General features: G+C 37.0%; 2 protein-coding genes and 1 non-coding gene across 4 annotated transcripts in view; 1 reads left to right on the plus strand and 2 right to left on the minus strand.

The window, feature by feature from the left end:
- Window positions 1-351: 351 nt before the first annotated feature.
- gatc (glutamyl-tRNA amidotransferase subunit C) lies at window positions 352-4,595 on the minus strand. The gene is made up of 5 exons (XM_065250745.2): window positions 4,283-4,595; window positions 4,118-4,168; window positions 2,822-2,991; window positions 2,010-2,113; window positions 352-460 (listed from the first exon to the last, which is right to left on the minus strand). The coding sequence occupies exons 1-5, from the start codon at window positions 4,457-4,459 to the stop codon at window positions 399-401; spliced, it is 564 nt and encodes a 187-aa protein (XP_065106817.2). The 5' UTR covers window positions 4,460-4,595; the 3' UTR covers window positions 352-398.
- A 75-nt stretch (window positions 4,596-4,670) lies between these two features.
- Window positions 4,671-4,743, plus strand: trnak-uuu (transfer RNA lysine (anticodon UUU)). The gene has a single exon. It is a non-coding gene; the product is annotated as a tRNA-Lys (tRNA).
- Window positions 4,744-4,894: 151 nt separating this feature from the next.
- The window catches only part of sgsm1a (small G protein signaling modulator 1a), a 58,920-nt gene continuing 45,219 nt past the window's right edge, over window positions 4,895-18,595 (minus strand). Inside the window, exons 12-25 of one of the 2 annotated variants that reach the window (XM_065250747.2) lie at window positions 18,028-18,157; window positions 17,148-17,274; window positions 16,934-16,998; window positions 16,682-16,827; window positions 16,104-16,232; window positions 15,701-15,883; window positions 13,281-13,352; window positions 12,222-13,190; window positions 12,000-12,124; window positions 9,721-9,803; window positions 9,522-9,631; window positions 9,214-9,310; window positions 8,024-8,191; window positions 4,895-7,516 (exon numbers count right to left, since the gene is read on the minus strand). In XM_065250747.2, the coding sequence (XP_065106819.2) occupies window positions 7,428-7,516; window positions 8,024-8,191; window positions 9,214-9,310; window positions 9,522-9,631; window positions 9,721-9,803; window positions 12,000-12,124; window positions 12,222-13,190; window positions 13,281-13,352; window positions 15,701-15,883; window positions 16,104-16,232; window positions 16,682-16,827; window positions 16,934-16,998; window positions 17,148-17,274; window positions 18,028-18,157 (2,493 nt within the window). In that variant the 3' untranslated portion in view covers window positions 4,895-7,427. The remainder of the gene's footprint in view (window positions 7,517-8,023; window positions 8,192-9,213; window positions 9,311-9,521; window positions 9,632-9,720; window positions 9,804-11,999; window positions 12,125-12,221; window positions 13,191-13,280; window positions 13,353-15,700; window positions 15,884-16,103; window positions 16,233-16,681; window positions 16,828-16,933; window positions 16,999-17,147; window positions 17,275-18,027; window positions 18,158-18,595) is intronic. The other variant, XM_065250748.2, reaches the window with a different exon arrangement.

Genomic DNA, 18,595 nt, shown 5'->3' on the forward strand with positions numbered 1-18,595 from the left:
AATATTTAATTTAATCAAATTATCAACAACAAACCATGGCACATCATGGCCACTTACCCAACCCCATGGACATTAGAATTTACACAAACAAAGATCCTCCATTGTTGTCCTCATCACCTCAACTATATGCTTTTGCACTTGGTCATCTTTATATATATCCTGCACTAGTAAAGATCATTTAACTTAATTATTTTTTGTAAGATTTTGAAATATTTCCTTTATTGTATTCGTTACTGTCATTGTTAAGCACCAGCACACAAAGACAAATTCCTTGTTAACCTGCAGTACTTGGCAATAAGGGTGATTCTTATCTTTAATCACCTTCGGTTGAAAAACTAGGGGACACTCCAGACAGTCTACATATTTATTATAAAGTCAAAGCTGTTATGATGTTTCAGTCAAAAGTCTGAGTGTTTAAGCATAGCAGACCTCTCTTCTCTCTTTGGCAATGGAATATTTCCTGGAAGGAAAAATTTAAATCCAATTAGTACAGAAATGTTTTCAATTAATTTGGAAAAAAGATAACGTGATATGGATTTCATGTCACATTTGTTGCACCCACATGAAACAATACTGTAGTTTACTTTGGTGTTTACTATAGTAAACTGTAGTAAAAATCCTAGATACTGTAGTATTTTTACTATAGTATTATATTATAGTATACTTACTATAGTAAGTATTATAGTATACTACAGTATTTCTTACAGGTTATCAATTTACTAGTTAGGCCTAATATTACAGAATGTTAGTTTACATTTTGACAAAATGTAGTCACTACTATAAATATACTGCAGCACACTGTCATTTACTACAGTGCACTATAGTAAATAGTAAAGTTTTTCATGTTGCATGTATTTGGTAACACTTTAGTATTCTCTTATGTTCTCACTTTTAACATGTTACCTATTACAGTACCTTGCATATTTCTAGCATATTGTCTGTTTATTTATAAAGCAAAATTTTTCATATCTTCTTAATCCTACCCCATGCCTACACTTATTCATTACAACAACTAGCTTATTAAGTATTAAAGGAACAGTATGTAAGAAATTTATATCAATTAATCATAAAATGGCCCTGATGTGTCACTAGACATTAAGAAATAATTTTCATTTCACATACTTATATCACTGACAACAGTGGTCTGGCCAGGATATTGTCATTTAAAAAGTGGAGTTGCAGCCCTCAACTGATGTTTATGTTGTCATGTTGTGTATTGGCCACCAGTTGTGTGATTGCAGTACCAGTTTTAGCCACAAGTTTTGTGATTGCAATACCAGTTTTGGCCACAATCCTACATCCCCTCCCTTCTGGATTTCTTCTAAAGCCACGCCCCCAAAACACATGAACGCACGAATATAAACACTATGAATATAAACAAATAGGATGGCTTTTAGTACTCACTATTAAGCCAGTGTTTTGCATGGAAGAGTTTCCGTGATGAAAGCATTGTTGACTCTGATGAGGACTACACTCCGGAGACAATACTGCTACAGCATCGTCGACTCGAGGAAAGCCACGCGATATTTACTCTCGTTTGATTGCTTCATTTATTCCTTTGTTTGCCTTCGCTGACTGGATATTCAGGTACTGTGAGTTCTGAATGCTCTTTCTCTGCCATACTTTTGCTCTTCCTAGAGTGCCTCGTGCACGTTCAAATCAATCGGGTGTGTTTAAAACAGTCGTGAGAGGTCTAAAGACACTCGAGTTTTATACTCTCTTTTTCAGAGTAATTACACTTTACTTTTGTATTGGTATATAAAGACAGTTTAAACAAATTTGTAAAAAAGTTTTTTAGATAATTCCTGCCTATCCTCCCTTTAAATTCTGGCCTCAGGTCATTCAGAAATACAATTTTTTTGGCAGAATCCATTAAGAGTTTAATAAAAACGCACTTAGTTTTGCATCTGAGCTCTTCATATAGCCTATACATTCAGTACATAATTTAAAAATATTGCTGGTATGCAGATAGGCATGTTAGAGTGTAATGTAAAGCTACTGTGATTTACCTGGAGGTGCTACAAAGTAATCCTCTACTGTGTGTTTGGCCAACCTGAGCAGGTCCTCTGCACATTCACCCTCAGTTACAATATCAGCTCGAAGGTACAGGACTCTGTACATAACACGACCACAGTAAGTTCAAGTGAAAGTCTGACATGTTGATATAATACTGTAAGGTTAATAACAATTTGGCAAATATACAGCTTTTATAAAAAGTCCTAAAAAAAGGATTGGTTTATTTGACAGTAAACGCTACATTAAGGCTAACACGATAATGTTAAACTTTTTTTTTACTGTGATCTTTATTATTACATAACACAAATTACATTGATGACAATAGGCATTTATAATAAATGCTAAGGGGCGGTTTCCCAGACAAGGCTTATCCAAATGCATGTTTGACCTTAATTTAAAAACATCTAGCATTGCTTTTTTGAAAGGTGTTTTTTGTAAATTCTATATAACTGTGCTAATATGACTAAGGCTTAGACCTGGATTAACCTCCTAACAACCGAGCTTTGGTTTGGCTTGCATTTCAAATTTCTTACAGCTATTTGGGATTAGGAAGAACCAATAAATATAATAACCAAATAATTTTATTTGAACATGAAACAGTGTAATTATCCATGTTTGTGTCCAACAAGTTCCAGTTACACAGAATTAAGGATTATGGTGCAAATAACAAAAATGTATGTGGACACACTAGGTCTTAGGAGGTTAATCTTAATCTTGTCTGGGGAAAGGGCCCTAATATGTAGCAAATGTAAAAAATAACATTTATAAACACACACAAATAAATACGCCAGTGAAAATCTCTCACCTGTCCTCTAGAACGGAGTCCATAGGTTCAACACCATCGGTATTAACAACATGAAGCTGATCAGCAAATCTAATGGATTTCTCCAGACAGTCCACTCCTTCTTTACTGCCAAAGTCAACAAGAGCTAATCTCTCCAACTTGTCCACTAAATCTGGAGAGACTTTCGTTGGCTGCAAATAAAAGTCAAACAAGTCATAGTTACTTATACTTTATCTCAGATTTGAATATGTGCTCACAATAAAACAGGGTTAATATTAAAATGCAAATATACCAAAAGTCATAAATGAAGAGTTTGGTTCCAAAACGAAATGATGTTACTGCGCCCAAGATCGAAGTGCTGCAAAGTAAGTGCTCTTCCGCCACACAATATAGTTCTCATTTTTTATCCGCTTAAAAATCGCCACATTTTATTTTGTGCCACCATACGTACTCATGTAACAGTCTTTAAATAAGGAAAACATGGAAGTGTTTAGTGGCTTCTAAATTTGTCCCTGTTTGGATCCTAAGGAATGAATGGGGCTAGGCTAAATGCTAACACATTTACAATGTGTTGTACAAAGACTAAGTGCACGCATTGAGAAAAGATAGGCATGTATTAATTCGTCGAAGTTGAGGTAAGAACATAGTAAAATGTTGAAAATCTGTGGGGTTTTCCTTTAAGCAATGTTTGGAACTAAACCGTTTTTGAGCACCACTGACTTCCATAGTATTTTTCCTACTATGGAAGTCATTGGTGTTCCTGCTTGATTATACCCATCTTTCTTTGTGTACAACAGAACGAAGTATCTGTATAGACCGTTTCATCGGATGCACGTGATACACGTCTGGATCCGAACCTTACTTCCGGTTTCGTTTTTTTAATGGTCTGACTAGTTGATAAACTGATCTCTTGAACAAATGCCTCGTCGAAAATAACAAATGTTTTGGTTTCCTAGGTAATCTATGTGTTGTTTTTTGCTTGTTATATAAATAAACTACGTTTAAAGAACTTTGTTGTTATTTATTCTTAGCGGAGTTTACCGGAAGTTACGTGCGGACCGCGACAGCCGCTTGTTTATGTTGTTACTGCTGAAACCGTCTATACAGGTTTGTAACAACTTAGTGAGAGTAAATGCTGACAGAATTTGCATTTTTGGGTGAACTATTCCTTTAATATCTGAGCAATGTTACTCTGCTGCCCCCTAGTGTACAGTGTAAAAACCTTGTACAGAGTTTAAAAAAACAACAACATATACATAATCTCTCTATATTTACGGATAATAGTAATTGTGGTGGTGTAAATGTGAGAAACATTACCGGTGGAAGTTGGCTTTCAGCTACGGGTTCCCATGTTGGCACCTGAGGAACCTAATAAAGCAACAGTTTTATTTTAAAGATTGTAAACAATTATCTAAATATTACCCCGATAATTCAACGTTATCATGAATTTAATAAATATCCCACCGTGACATTTTACTTTACCTTGGAAACCCGTGCAGAATTACTTGAATGCCGTTCATGTGTCACGCGGCACCAGGACGTCGTGCTGGCCGATTTAGAAGCTCGAATTGCGGGAAGCTCGAGTACGTTACACCGAGGATGCGGCGGCCGGATCGCCCGTGATGTCCAAGCTGCACATTTACAGACCGTGCGAAACATTTTAAATCACTTTGTTAAGATGCAATGAACGCACAAATACATAAATTACTTGATTATAAGGTCATGTTTCTTCTGAGATGACTTTTAACTACTGAAAAAAAAAAGACTTTTAACTACTGACATCCGGCAAAGAGAAACTAACCGGAAGTGGAAAGATCGTAGAACGCATGACATAACTTTAGAAAGGAAGTGGGGTTAAGAGCGTGTAGAAGCCCGGATAGCTCAGTCGGTAGAGCATCAGACTTTTAATCTGAGGGTCCAGGGTTCAAGTCCCTGTTCGGGCGAGCGATCTTTTTCCTCATATACCGTTTCTGAAAATCGAGTAGCGATGGGCAAATTCACGAAAGAGTGTGTTATGGTTTTAAGAGCAGCCTACAAATACAACTTAGTCTCCAATATTTCATTTAAGTGCCAACAAAATGTTTTTAATAACAAAAGCAAGAATATTACATTTGTTGGAAAAATAACAATTCCATTTTATTTTATTTGTCAACAAGTACATTAACCATTGAATATAATTTATAGGCTATATATATTTAGAATATAACACTTCTTGTAGTAATTGTACACAGTGTAACAAGAACGTTCACATTAAAAAGCAAGGACAAATGCATACATTCAGATTCAAATACATGTGTAACAACACATACAAACTATAATGTGTTTGAATGATTTTAGCACAAAATCTGCTAAATAATAAATAAAAAACACCATGTATGACAGTAATTAACCACTGCTAACAAACACATTAATTAGTACCAAGATGAAATGTTAATGACAGAATTGTTAGTTCTGTAGTTTTCAAATAAAGTAATCTCACATCATGTTTTTTTTTGTTGTAAGAGGATTAAGATGAATAATATGTGATTTTATTGTGAGAGAACTACAGTAACGTATAATGTGGCTGGAGAATAAAAACACAATTTAAATATTTCATAATTGGAAAATAAATAAGAGCACTGATGATTTGGATTTCTGTGTAAATATTGAAAGGTTTACTCGCAAATATGTGTAACGAATGACTGAAGTTAATAATATAGATTCTTTCTATATAATAAATATAGCAATACATTTTCTGTACAGTTCACAAATAGCAGTAATACATCAAGCAGACAAGGCCTTACGGTTGTGATTGTGAATTTTCAAGGTCCACACACATGCACCATCACACGCACGCACACACAAACACACACGCACGCACGCACACACACACACGCATGCGCACACATATACACGCTCTCATACAGACACTGAATCTGAAAATCAATATTAATGGAAAATTTTCATAAGGGTGATTGAAAGCGTGACACTATTGCACTGAAACACAGTACTAACCTCAAACAATACAAACAAAATGGAAAACCCATATATTAATAATAAAAAATTCTTCACAATTACAAAGAGAAAACTACTTACGGACACATTTGTGATTCAGTCTGTGAAAATCCCGCTAAAGTCATTTTTTTGTAATTAATTGCTTTTCACATAAAAGCATCCTATATGATATAGGGGCGGTATCCCAGACAGGGATTGGATTAATACAGGACTAGGCATTTGTTAAATTAAAAGAAAAGAAATAATACTGGTGTGCTCTTTAAGACAAAACAATGGCACTGATATATGTTACGCTATGTCAGTGCAAAATCCTTTTAAATAAAGGCACCTCAAACAGACACTTTCAAAGTCTGGGACTAGGATGGAAACCGCCCCATTAATAACATTCTGTGAAAATATAATCCAGATATCTTTAATATTAAGTAAGGTCATGTCAAAGATTAAAATCAGTTCGATTATGAGACCTGAGCCTGGATTTTACAGACAGGTTCACATTTTTTCGCTGTTCTAAATAATACCCACAGGCATTTCTTTGTATTGTCCAAGAGTATACTGTGCCGTACAATAACCTGATTTGATTTAGTAACAACTCACAGTTAAAGACATTGGTTTGTAAAAATTAAATTACAGAACACTGAAAGCACAGTGACCCCTGCTGCTACAAGAAAGTAACTGAAAAAAAATGGCACATCAGATTACGTCAATGAAGTGTGCAGGTTAACATGGGTGTTAAGGGACGGTCCCACTACATTAAGCATGCAAAATGTCTACCACATTTTAGACATCACAATAAATATGGGCTACAGGATATGATGTCACGCTTTAGATTTACATAAACCATAAATAAATAGGCACGGAAAGACATTTTGGGGCAGTTTCTCGGACAGGGTTTAGATTAAGCCAGGAGTAGGCCTTAGTTATATTAGGAAATGCAAGTAGTTTTTATATAACATTACTGCTTGACACAAAGCAATGGCACCGATTAATTTTAAGATATGTGAGTGCAAGCTGTTTTCAGTTAAGACAGCTCTCAAACATTTAACTAGACCTTGACCGGGAAACCGCCCTTTTAAGTACAGTTAAAGTGTTAAAATATACAGTCTTCAAATTTCTCTTTCCTATTGTTGTAAACTTTGATAAAGTTGTAAACTATTTTGTGTTGACATTTTCTAATAATCAGGCATCTTTATACAGTTTTGGTACATAGCGAAAGACAACGATACGCATTATGCTTGCTGTCTAGCTCTTTGTATGAACAGAAGTGAACAGATCACATAATTTAAAAGTAAAATACACCAGACCTGAACTTCTGAGAAAACTGTATGTCACAAGCCACTGGTAATTTTCAGTGTATTTTGAAAGGTGTACTGTAAAATTCTTTCTAACAGAGTGAATCATCATCTCAAATTATTCATAAAATTAATGTACCATGATTGATGTTCAGTATAACCGGATAAGAGCGTGGGGACTCTGATTGATTTCAGGTAGAGCAAAATGTTTAGCATTGGAAGTGCCATGATACCTACCATATATATGTTTGCTCATTAAGTGTTGGACAAATCCTCCCCATTGTTTTTTTTTTTGCATGGGCTGATGGGATATTAGTGAGAGTAGAGGTGAGAGTTTTTTGTAATTACTTGTTTTCTATAAGTGTCTGTACTTTGCACACCAGGTCTCGTGCTAACGTCAGAATCTGTTTGATGTTGTGATGCTCTGCCATTTCTGAAAAAGACACAAGACACTTAAGTACTAATCCAATAAAGTGAATCCAAAAGTGTATCAAAAATGTCTGAACCTTTTATAATGATGTGCATACAAAAATACTAACATTAAAAACCTTGAAGAATCTAAACAGTGATGCAAACTGTGATATATGTATCTGGAAACACTTTACAATAAGGTTGTATTTGTTAACAATTAATGCATTAGCTAACATGAACTAACAATGAACAATACAGCATTTATTAATGTTCATTTTGGCATTTACTAATACATTTATAAAATCAAGCCTTGTAACTGGTAACATTAAATAATGCAACAGGAACTAACATGAATAACTCTATTGATATTAACTAACATTAACAAGAATTAATACATGATGCTGAAAACCCATGTTGTTTACTGTTTGTTCATGTTAGTTAATGCATTCAGTAATATTTACTAATACAACCTTACTATAAAGTGTTACAGTGTATATAATCCAAGTAATACAAACAATACAATATTTACCATTGAAAAACTTGATTATGTCTGTGAAGTCCATGTTGTTTTCTAGAATGATGTCTCTGTATATCTCCACCAATGCAAGCGCGATGAAGAGCACAAAATGGTCGGAAGAGACACATTTAGCAGCCCAGATGACCTCCCAAACCGCAAACACATCATCATACACCAACTCTGAGGATTTGAAACACAACCACAATCAAAGAAGGCTACAGTTTACTTTCACCAGGCTTACTGTTTAAATGTATATGATAAAGAGACAATTGAGATAAAGAGATATTTTAATAATTATACTAGTATTATACTCTAATAAAATTGAATCTTACTCAGCCAAGGCATAAATCCATAGGTACAGCTTGAATGCTTTTATCTTAATATACATTCAAAATTTGAATTAGTTAACTCTTTCTTCAGCATTGATGAGTTATTTTGTCAATTAAAAGAAAACATTTGCATGAAAAAATGTGTTTCTGATGAGTTTTTATGGTAATCCAAAATACCGTGAATATCAACTAGATGGCACTTACAATTTTTTTTATTAATTTTCCACTCCGTGTATGTTTTGATAATAATTCTGAATCTGATTTCTAACAAAATTCCTTCACAAAAACGCAATTATTTCAGCTTTTTCTAAAAAAAAAAAAAACCCCATATTTAAGAGTTTATAAACAGAGAAAAAAATATAGATAGGATGAAACTTTTTTTTTCCTGTTTTGTTTGTTTATTGTTTGTTTGAAAGCAGAGGGTTTGTTCTTTCATTTGATATATGTGTATGTTTATATATTTTTAGAAGAAAATGTTCCTGGAAGGCTTTTTGTGAAACCTCTGGCGGGCAACTTTTTAAAAAAAAGGCTGGTGGGGAGACAAGAGGATGTAAAAACATGGTTTTGTGTTGCAGATGAAAATCACTTGAAGACTTTTCAAGTGTCACATCTCTCAATTTCACTTGAATTTTTTAAAGAACTCGGATGCAAAAGCCACTATACAGCCCCTCTGTCAAAAATGAGATAATGATATTGACTCAATGCTCTCGGCATGTTCAGCAAATAATTTAGCTTCAAATCCGGCCTCACGCCATTCAGAAATACTGATTTGTTGTCAGAATCAATTAAGAGTCTGATTAAAAAAGCTTATTTATAAGAAAACATCTGAGCTTTTCATTTGTTCTCCCTCGGTTTCTGTCAGAGCAACGTTACCTCTTTTAAAATCGAGGAGGAACCAGCGATAGCAGAAGTAGAAGTGTGTGTAGTCTCCATTCTGATGCATTAACTCAAACATCTCTGCATCTAAAATCTGAGTACACACAGAGAGAGAGAAAAGTCACACACACCCTGTACCTGTATCTCAACTAACAGTGCATTGCATAATGTCATGGTCTCGCTTCCCAGGGAACTACAGGTAAAATATATACAGGACCTTCAATGCACATTGGAATGTTTGCTATATGTGCAAATGTAATCTAACAAAAAAAAAAGAGTAGAAAGTTTTGGAAGTAGAGTTTGACCTGGATGAGGGATCTCATGTTGGCAAAGTGGGTGTCCATGGCCCCTCCATGGGGAAAGTTTTGATTCATCCTTTTCATGAGTTCAGTGAAACAACTAAAGGCCATTGCCTCTGGAAAACATTTCAATAAAAATTGTGAATAAAACAGGCAAAACATAATGGTAATTTGGTAGGTGTATGTTCAACAAAAACAAACTCACCATCATCTAGAATAACAAGCAAGGGAGCTAGAAGGTCACACATGCCCTGGACGTAGCCAATTTCAAGGTGCTGCCATATATAACTGTAGAAAGATACAAAACAGTGCATGAAGTTAAATACCAAGAGACATTTGATCTACAAAACATGAAAAACGTGATTTGAGTTAAATGGTAAATAAAATAGCCTACAGGACTGTGTTTGTGCTGCTCAAGATACTGAGTTTATCAACACTTTTCCAACAAAGTTTTCAACATTTTGTCACTTTTTAGTCAACGGGCACTTGTAGTGATAAACCTACCTCATCGTCAGCTTAAACAAAACTGCTCAAAGCTTTCGCTGCTCTGTGAAAGAATGTGTATGTCTAGTGTTTCTTTAAAAGGTAACATCGCCATATACAGGCCTGGCACATGTAACACAGCATATTTAGTTACCTTCATGTGTTAGTTTAAACTAGAAGTCTTCTTAGATCCGAAAACCCAAGGTCTGACCCAAGACCAGAGCGGTTTCCGGTATAAAAGTTTTACGTGTGGCTTGCACACGGGTCAGGTATAATTAGTATTAGCGGCCTTTGGTCTTGGGTAATTTAAAATGAATGTGTTTTTGCCAAACGGACCCAAGAACACCCAAACTATTTCACGTGTGTGCATCAAGTCCTTTTCCAGCCCCTCCACGGTTTGCCAAGGGTGCTTGCAACAACGTGTGGTAGGTTCATTTTCGTTGAGACAAACCTGTCAATTAATTTTTAATGTCCAGTCCGGTTAAAAAATAAAATAAATTGCTACCGGGTTGGGTCAGACTCCGGTCTATTTTTCTCGGGTTTGTCTCAGGTCGGGTCTTTCTTAAAAAAAATAATTTAGCATGTCGGGTTCGGTAAAAGTGATTCGGGTCATTTCAGGTCAGGTACATTTCTTTGGACCTGAAAAGATCTCTGGTGTAAATGTGGATCTTTTTGGCAGCGTTGTTGTGGGTATGTAATATTTTTCTAAATTGCAAAGAAAAACATTTCCATTTTTTACTACATCATTGTCGAGTAAACATTGATATCCATTTAAAGGGGACAAATCTGCATTTTTTCATGTTTATGTGCTATAATTGGGTCCCAAGTGCTTCTATCAACCTAGAAAATGTGAAAAAGATCAACCCAGTAACTTAGTTTTGGTAAACCATTCTCTGCAAGCATGTGGAAAAAAACTTGTCTCCCCCTGTGATGTCAGAAGGGGCTTATTCCGCCCCTTAAAGCAACACTATGTAGTTTTTTTACCTTTAAATAATGTCTCTAAAATTATTTCAGTGATAGAACAACTTTTAACTGGACAAATTGTACTGTTGCTGCAACCTGAGCAGCCTCCTAGCTGCTACAAGCACACTCTGAAAGTGGCGGTGGAGGGTAGGGAACACAGCCCAGCCCCTCCCCCTGCCTGCAGAAGAGTGTCTGATACCAGGCACTGTTGCGCTTTTCAACCACATGGGGGAGCTGTAAGTCATTTTTACATGGAAACTACATAGTGTTGCTTTAATCTACACTATCCAACCACGGAACTGCAATTTATTGCAGAGATCAACTCATTTGCATTTTAAAGGACACACCCAAAAACTGCAAATTTTTTCTCACACCTATTAAGTGGCAATTTTAACATGCTACAATAAATTATCTGTGGGGTATTTTGAGCTAAACCTTCACATACGTACTCTGGGGACACCAAAGATTTATTTTACATCTTTAAAAAGTCTTGTGAAATGTCCTCTTTAACTCTTTCACCGCCAGCGTTTTTAAAAAAAGTTGCCAGCCAGCGCCAGCCTTTTTCATGATTTTCACCAAAGTTTAATGCCTTCCAGAAAATGTTCTTCTTTAAATATATAAACATACAATATACCAAATGAAAGAACAGACCCTCTGCTTTCAAACAAAAAAAAACCGTTTCATCCTACCTTTAGTGGTTCTTTTGCAATCAGCTTTTGAATATGGGTAGGTTTTTGCAAAAACACCATATTTTGAGCAAAAAGCAAAAATAATTCCATATTTGTGACGGACTTTTCATAGAGATCCCATTCAGAGCGATCTTTAAAACAGACACGGACATGCAGCCGCTTGCCATAGGGCAATACTTCCGATTTTAAAAAGTTGCGGAAGGGCGCCACCTGGTGGATAATAGCGGTATTGCGGAAAGACGAAAAATTTCGTCATTGGCGGGGAAGCGTTTTCTCTTAATTGACGAGATATCTCGTCAATGGCGGGGAAAGAGTTAAGAGCACAGCAATGAAGGAAAACTTGTATTACCTGCACATGATGTTGCGCAGTTTCTCCAAGTTAGCAGGTGTGAAGTAGCAGTAATTTCGGTCACAGCGCTGAACATCTTTATCTATTCGATGCAGGTTTAGAGTGTACATGTCCAAAAGCTCTTGCTGCAATTACATTCATTAACAGATTTAGATTACAGGTATCCAATTTAACGTACCTGAACTATATTCATATCAAAACATATATCAAAAATGTGCTTACAGAATATGTGGTCCCTACTGAGGAAACTGGAGATGTAACTTCCATCTTTTCTGCGTTCACTGCGAGCGAATCAAACTGTGGACAGAGATTCTCCATCACTGGTTCTTCAGACAGGATAGAGTCTGGATCTTCAGGGCCAACCTTACCATGAAATTCCTCCAGCCTAAGCTCCAGTAATGGCACCGCAGTCTGCTCATTGGTCTTGCTCTTCCTGTCCCAGACCATGCAAACCTTGGCTTGAGGAATATCCTCCATTTCGATGGCAGTGGGAGATTCATCCGACTCGGCTGCGGCTTGAGCATCGCTCATCTCGCTCGTGCTGAAAGCTTCATGTACCAGTGGGACGATGGTCTCTTCCACCCTTGGGGCATTTCTCTGCATGTCTTTGTTTCTGGTCATATTTTTCACAACCTTCTCATTTGTCTGTTCTGCAGTAAAGCTTTTTGGACATTCTGATTTCTTTAATAAATCAGCTTTTATACTACCTGAGGCTTCCTTGGTTTTCACAGTCTTCCGTATTGTCTGGCTTTCAACTCCTACCTGATTCTCATCTATCTTTGGCTCTGTTGCTTGCTGTGTTTCATTTTCTGTTGTCAAAGTTCTCTCAAGGGAGCCACCTACTTCCATTTTGGTCACGTTATTGTGATCTTCAGCCTGACTGGGGATGGTTGGGCTCTGAAGTGGCGGCCGGAAGGCTTTGAGGTTCGGATCGTGTATCCCACTGTCCTCTGTGCTCAAGGAGTCTGACTGACCAGACGTAACTGAGAAGTTTCTGGAAGAGGGGTGACCAGAGTCTGGAGAACTGGTGATATTCTGGAATTCATTTGAGAATTTAGGTACTTGTTTGACGCTATCGCTCTTGGGCTCCGTTTCGATCTGGTCGACCTCTTCGACAGACTCAAAGACCTGAAAGATCAAGCCAAAGGGAAGCAGACTACTCCAGGGAAAGGGGTTTTGGGAAGTGAAGAACTACCATGAAAGAGCGTGAGGTGATGGGCATTAGTGAAGGAGGGACGTTTTTATCACATGCAGTATGAAATAAAACGAAGAGCAGTTTACCTGAGTGCTGCTGCTGGAGTCACTCTGCAACCTGGAGTCTCTTTGTCTGCCTGAACTGCAGCTCTGTGAGGACTTAAACACATACACAACACATCATATGTGAATTTGTAAAGTCAACAGGAAACTCTTCAGTTTGCTATATAGTATATACACTGCCAATCAACAATTAAGGGTCACTTAACTTAAATGTTTTTTGTATATGTAGGCAATGCGTAAAGGAAAACACCACCATTTAAAAAATTTTTACTATGTCCTTCCCTCAATAGTATTAGGGGTGGGCGATAAACTGGTAGTTATGATAATCCGGTAAAAAATGTGTCAACCGGTAGAGATTTTAGACTATCGTCTCTATCGAGGTTACGTCCCCACGTTACATTCCTGTGCGCGTGGTCACAAAAGCTTAACGTTTGAACACATATTTAAAGGCGGAGTGTACAATGTTTTAAAGCCAATGTTGATATTTGAAATCACCTAAACATACTAGCCCCTACCCCAATAGAATCTGGACCTTCTTTTGATAGACCCGCCCCACAAATACGCCACCCCCGGCAAGGATGTCGGTTAGTAGACACGCCACTTACTGCTGATTGGCTACAATTGTGTTTTGGTAGTCGGCCCGACTCCTTTTTCCAAAGCGTTTTTCAAACATTGTGCACTCCGCCTTTAAGCACCGCAGTTTTAAAGCAAGTGATTTTAAGCTATTAAAACCAGGACTCTGAACCGGTTCAAGGAACGAAAACGAAAACCGGAAACGAACGAAATTTTAACAGGAACAAAAACGAAAACGAAAACAAAATCAATTTTAATCGTTCTGAACAGAAACGTTTATTTAAAATTACCATTAACCGGTTAATAACGTTATTTTATCGTTTTCTTTAATATTGTACTTATCAGTGAACAATCATGATTTGAACAGTACAACATGCGACTTTGACGCATCAAGCGTGAGTGACTTTGACACATAGCGTGAGTGAAATGCCCGCGCAGCAGTCATCGAGTCTCCGGCCCGATAGCATTTGTCTTAAATAACCACAAAGCTACCCATCAAATGTTCAGAGGTATGTTTAAGTTAAAACTTGCTTGGAAATATGAAGATGCAATTTGTAACTCAAAAAAGCCAGGGGACTTATACCACTGTCAATAACTTTTTAGATGGGTCGCCACCAAGAAATTCCTTTTCGTTATTATTTTTCTTACGACAAACTGTCTTAACAAGTCTGTCTGCAATATTGAAGGATGTGGGGGAGAAGAACAGTAGAATCAGTAGAAGAACAGAATCACTGAGGTAACTTACAGAGGCACATTTAACATAAACATCCAGCAGAGTATGCTGCGGGTTCAACCAGAAAAAGACATGGTTGAAAACGGGTCGTTTTTCAGCTGTTTATACTTAAAATGAATGCAGGTATTTCTTTTGTGGTTTTAACAATTAATGAAATGTTGAAGTTTAGTTATATCATGTGTTATGTTATTATTTTTGTGTGAAAATTAGTCTGGATGCATGCATTTGTTAAAGTATAGCCTGAATTAAAATAACGTTATTAACCGGTATTTTTTCTAAGTAAACCGTTTTCGGAACGTAAATGTTCAATGAGGAACGCAAAAACGGAAACGTTAAAATATCGATTCTGCTCGGAGTGAAACGATTGATAATTTTTTTCGTTTTTAAGCCCTGATTAAAACACAAACAACAGATCTATTTGCGCGCGCCTACCTACCTACGTATCTATCTATCTATGTCAATAGATTAAAATATTTAATCTAGATTAATCGCATGATTTCATGAGTTAACTCACGATTAATCGCAAATTAATCACATTTTTATCTGTTCTAAATGAACCTTAATCTAACACTTTTCAGGTTTTTAATACTTTAATCAACATGGGTGTAGACAAATATAGATGATTTATGCAACAGCCTGTTTACATTTTCAACAGAACCATCAGCCATTGTTTTGTATACGAATTTTCCTTTCAGAAGACCCTTTGCTTTCTGCATTTCGGTTTGCTGCTGCATCACTTGTGACCCATATTGTATTATGCGTTCATCAAACACTTATCCCTTTAAATCCGCTTAATTCAAGCCATTCTATTTTTTTTGCAGAATAATTTACAAGAAAACATGTCAGACGCACTTAGGGACGGTTTCCCGGACAGGGATTAGACTAGTCCTAGACTAAAATAAATGTAAGAGCTGTCTAAACTGAAAACAACTTGTACTGATATATCTTAAAACACATCAGTGCCCTTTGTTTTGCCTCAAAATGCACACAAGTAATGTTTTTAGTAAGGCATGTTTGTTAAAACTAGTTATATTTCCTAATTAAACTAAGGTCTAGTCCTGGCTTAAGCTAATCTCTGTCTGGGAAACCACCCCATAGAGTTTTGCATCTAAGCTCTTCGTACAGTATATTTACTCACCTCATTACTGATAGTGGAGTCTCTGTGCATTATTCTGTGTGTGGTGCTGTCCATACTTGCACCAGAGGAACACTTGGCTAAAGCCACGGCGTGCTGTTCTTTCTCTCTTTGCCTAACAATGGCCTCACACCCCAGCCACTCGCTCATGGTCTGCTCGTAGCACGCTCGCATCTGCTCATCCACCTGTGAAGGTCAGCGTTTCAGCCAACAAAAAGATAAGGTTATCTTAAAATGTAAGCCTTTTGAAAATAACGGCAAAAGAGCTTTGCTTTACAGACCATCTGAAATCCAATTAACCTTAAACTATTGATGTAAGTTAAGCCAACTGTGTTTGCCATATTCCACTAATCCTTTGCAATCATTGGAAATCTTGCAATGTGTTTTAAAGAAAATGAAGTCAAACCTCTTTCCTCTCTGCCTCAGACATCCCAAATTGGTAATGACCCAGCAGGAAGGGCCAGACCTCCTTGCGTAAAGAGGGTTCAACTCCACCGAAATAAACAAGGCGTAGAATCTCCGTCTCCTCACAGGTCTGAAAATGACAAAGTAGTAACACATTGAGAAGGAAAACTGCAGAAATGCACCCAGAGATTCTTGTCCACAATATCTGAGAATATAAATAAGATACAAAAACTAATTTTGACCGTTTTATTGTATTTTTCAGCCAACATACATACTGTACATGCGTAAGTGTAAACAAGATTTGTCTGATCTGCATCGATCCATCTGGTGAAATCGTAATTTGTTTTCACCTCTCAGAATAAAACAGTGTCCTATTTTAAGTCAACGCTCTGCCACGGACTCTCCAAGCATTAGTCATCCAAACATATCGTTTATGCAGTGCTACCGAGGGAGATCTGATTAAGGACAAATGAATATAAATGAGTGTCTGGCAGAGACGCTCATTTAAATGTGCCTTGGCGGAAGAGGCTTGTTTGTGTGTGTGTGTTTGTGTGTGTGCGTGTGTGTTTGCATGCTTACCCTGCAGTCTTGAAGGAACTTCAGCCAAACTTCGGTCGTAAGCCCTTCGTAAGCATCATTGGGTACATTTGGCTCCACAATCGTGTGATTGACAAGGCCAGACAGGTGAGTGCGTACCGTGGACAGGTGACGACAGTACGCCAGCCCTGACAGTGCAGTGGGAAAATTGAATTGAGTGTGGTTGACACATTTGGCTCATAAATAAATTCAATACTTGATGTAACAATATAAATATGAATAGTGGATACAAACATCCATAGAAAGCCCGGGAGATGATTTGGGACTTCATGTTGTCGCATAGCAACTTCAGAGGGGCTCTGCGGATGAGATAATGGTTTTCCATAAATTTAAATAATTGAAAGAAAAAAAATTAAGTCTTAGAGAACCTTTTTTTTCACTACAGATTTAAAAAAGTGTTTTAATGAGGGGTTGTCTGCACAATGTTGCATTTTCTCAAAGATTGTACCTTTCATGGTTGCAGCCATTGGGTGGTCCTCCATCAGAAAAACTACTTTGCGAGCAGGAAGAACACGATGATTTCCTTGGTGTGGGATGCCACATGTTTGCTCCCTGATCTATCAATTCTGGTGCCACTGTCACACATACAAACATATTGACTTTGATTATGCATCGAACTTTTGGTTACAAAACGAAACATAAGTAGCCACAAGCAGAACCCATGATTAGATCTAAATAGAAAACATTGCAGTACCATTCCTGTATAGATAATATATCCATCGGATATAAGGAAAAAATTTATAAAAGTATATCCTGTCATAAACCAATTGGTACTTCTGCTACATATTTGTGTCCATATAGCAAAGATTAATTTAAACGTGTTAAAGACACTTGACTGGCCAACAATTATGCAACTCGTAGACAAAGCAAAGAAATCGCACTGACAGACCTAAGGCAATAAAACAGGCGCTAAAACAATCAAGAAGATGGTGCGATAGACAGAAATACGAGTGCGAGAATGAGAGATGACAAGGAGAATTACAGTTGGGCTTTGGGGAGGATGCAGACTCTCCTGGGCAGCTGCAGTAGCGCTTTGACATCACCAGGGTCTGGCATTTAGGAGGCGGCTGCCCCCTTGAGTTCAGGGAAAGAGAGTGAGTCATGAGGGCAGAACCCAGGGACAGCTGAGAGGACTGGGTAACAGTGACTGTAATGAATCAGTCAGAATAACCCGATAAAACCACATATGAACAACATGTGGGATATTTATCTATGGTTAAACAAAAATAAACAGCAATACTTTAATGGAGAGGGTTGGCCTTAATTCAAACATCAAAAGCTACTGATAGTACCATGATATAAAGCATTAATTAGCTTCTGACTCTTACCAAATTCTGATTGGCTGTTTGGGAACACAATGCGGAAGACATAATCCGTTGCCTCTTCCTCTTCTTTGTCTGATGCAGAATCTGGAGATCCCTGTGTACATCTCTTCTTTAGTTTAGGAAATACTTTGCCCTGGAACAAGACAAGCAGAACATCAATCTATTATTTATTAATTAATTATTTACCATGTTTTTATCACACAAGTTTTAATTTGATTCAATGCAATGCAAATTTATTAGCAATTTTTTTATAATGTAGCATTATTTCAAAACAGCTTTACATAAAAGAAGAAACCACTGAAAATGGCAAAATTATTAAATATATAAAAAAATATAAGGAATTATTGCAGATTTTATTGTGTTTTGGGATGGCCCATTCAGTAACTGAATGAACGGCAATAAAAACCTAATTGATAAATAAAAATAAATACGATTATGCGATCGCATGATTCAACGCATAATCAGCCAAAGTCCGCATATTTATGCGGGGGCCGCATTTTTTCAAATATGCAGCACTTTCGCAGCATAAATTGCAGATTTCCCTGCGCAAAATATGCTGGGCTTGCATGAT

The sequence above is a fragment of the Paramisgurnus dabryanus genome, chromosome 5 (assembly GCF_030506205.2).
Source record: "Paramisgurnus dabryanus chromosome 5, PD_genome_1.1, whole genome shotgun sequence".
Classification (NCBI taxonomy): Eukaryota; Metazoa; Chordata; class Actinopteri; order Cypriniformes; family Cobitidae; genus Paramisgurnus; species Paramisgurnus dabryanus.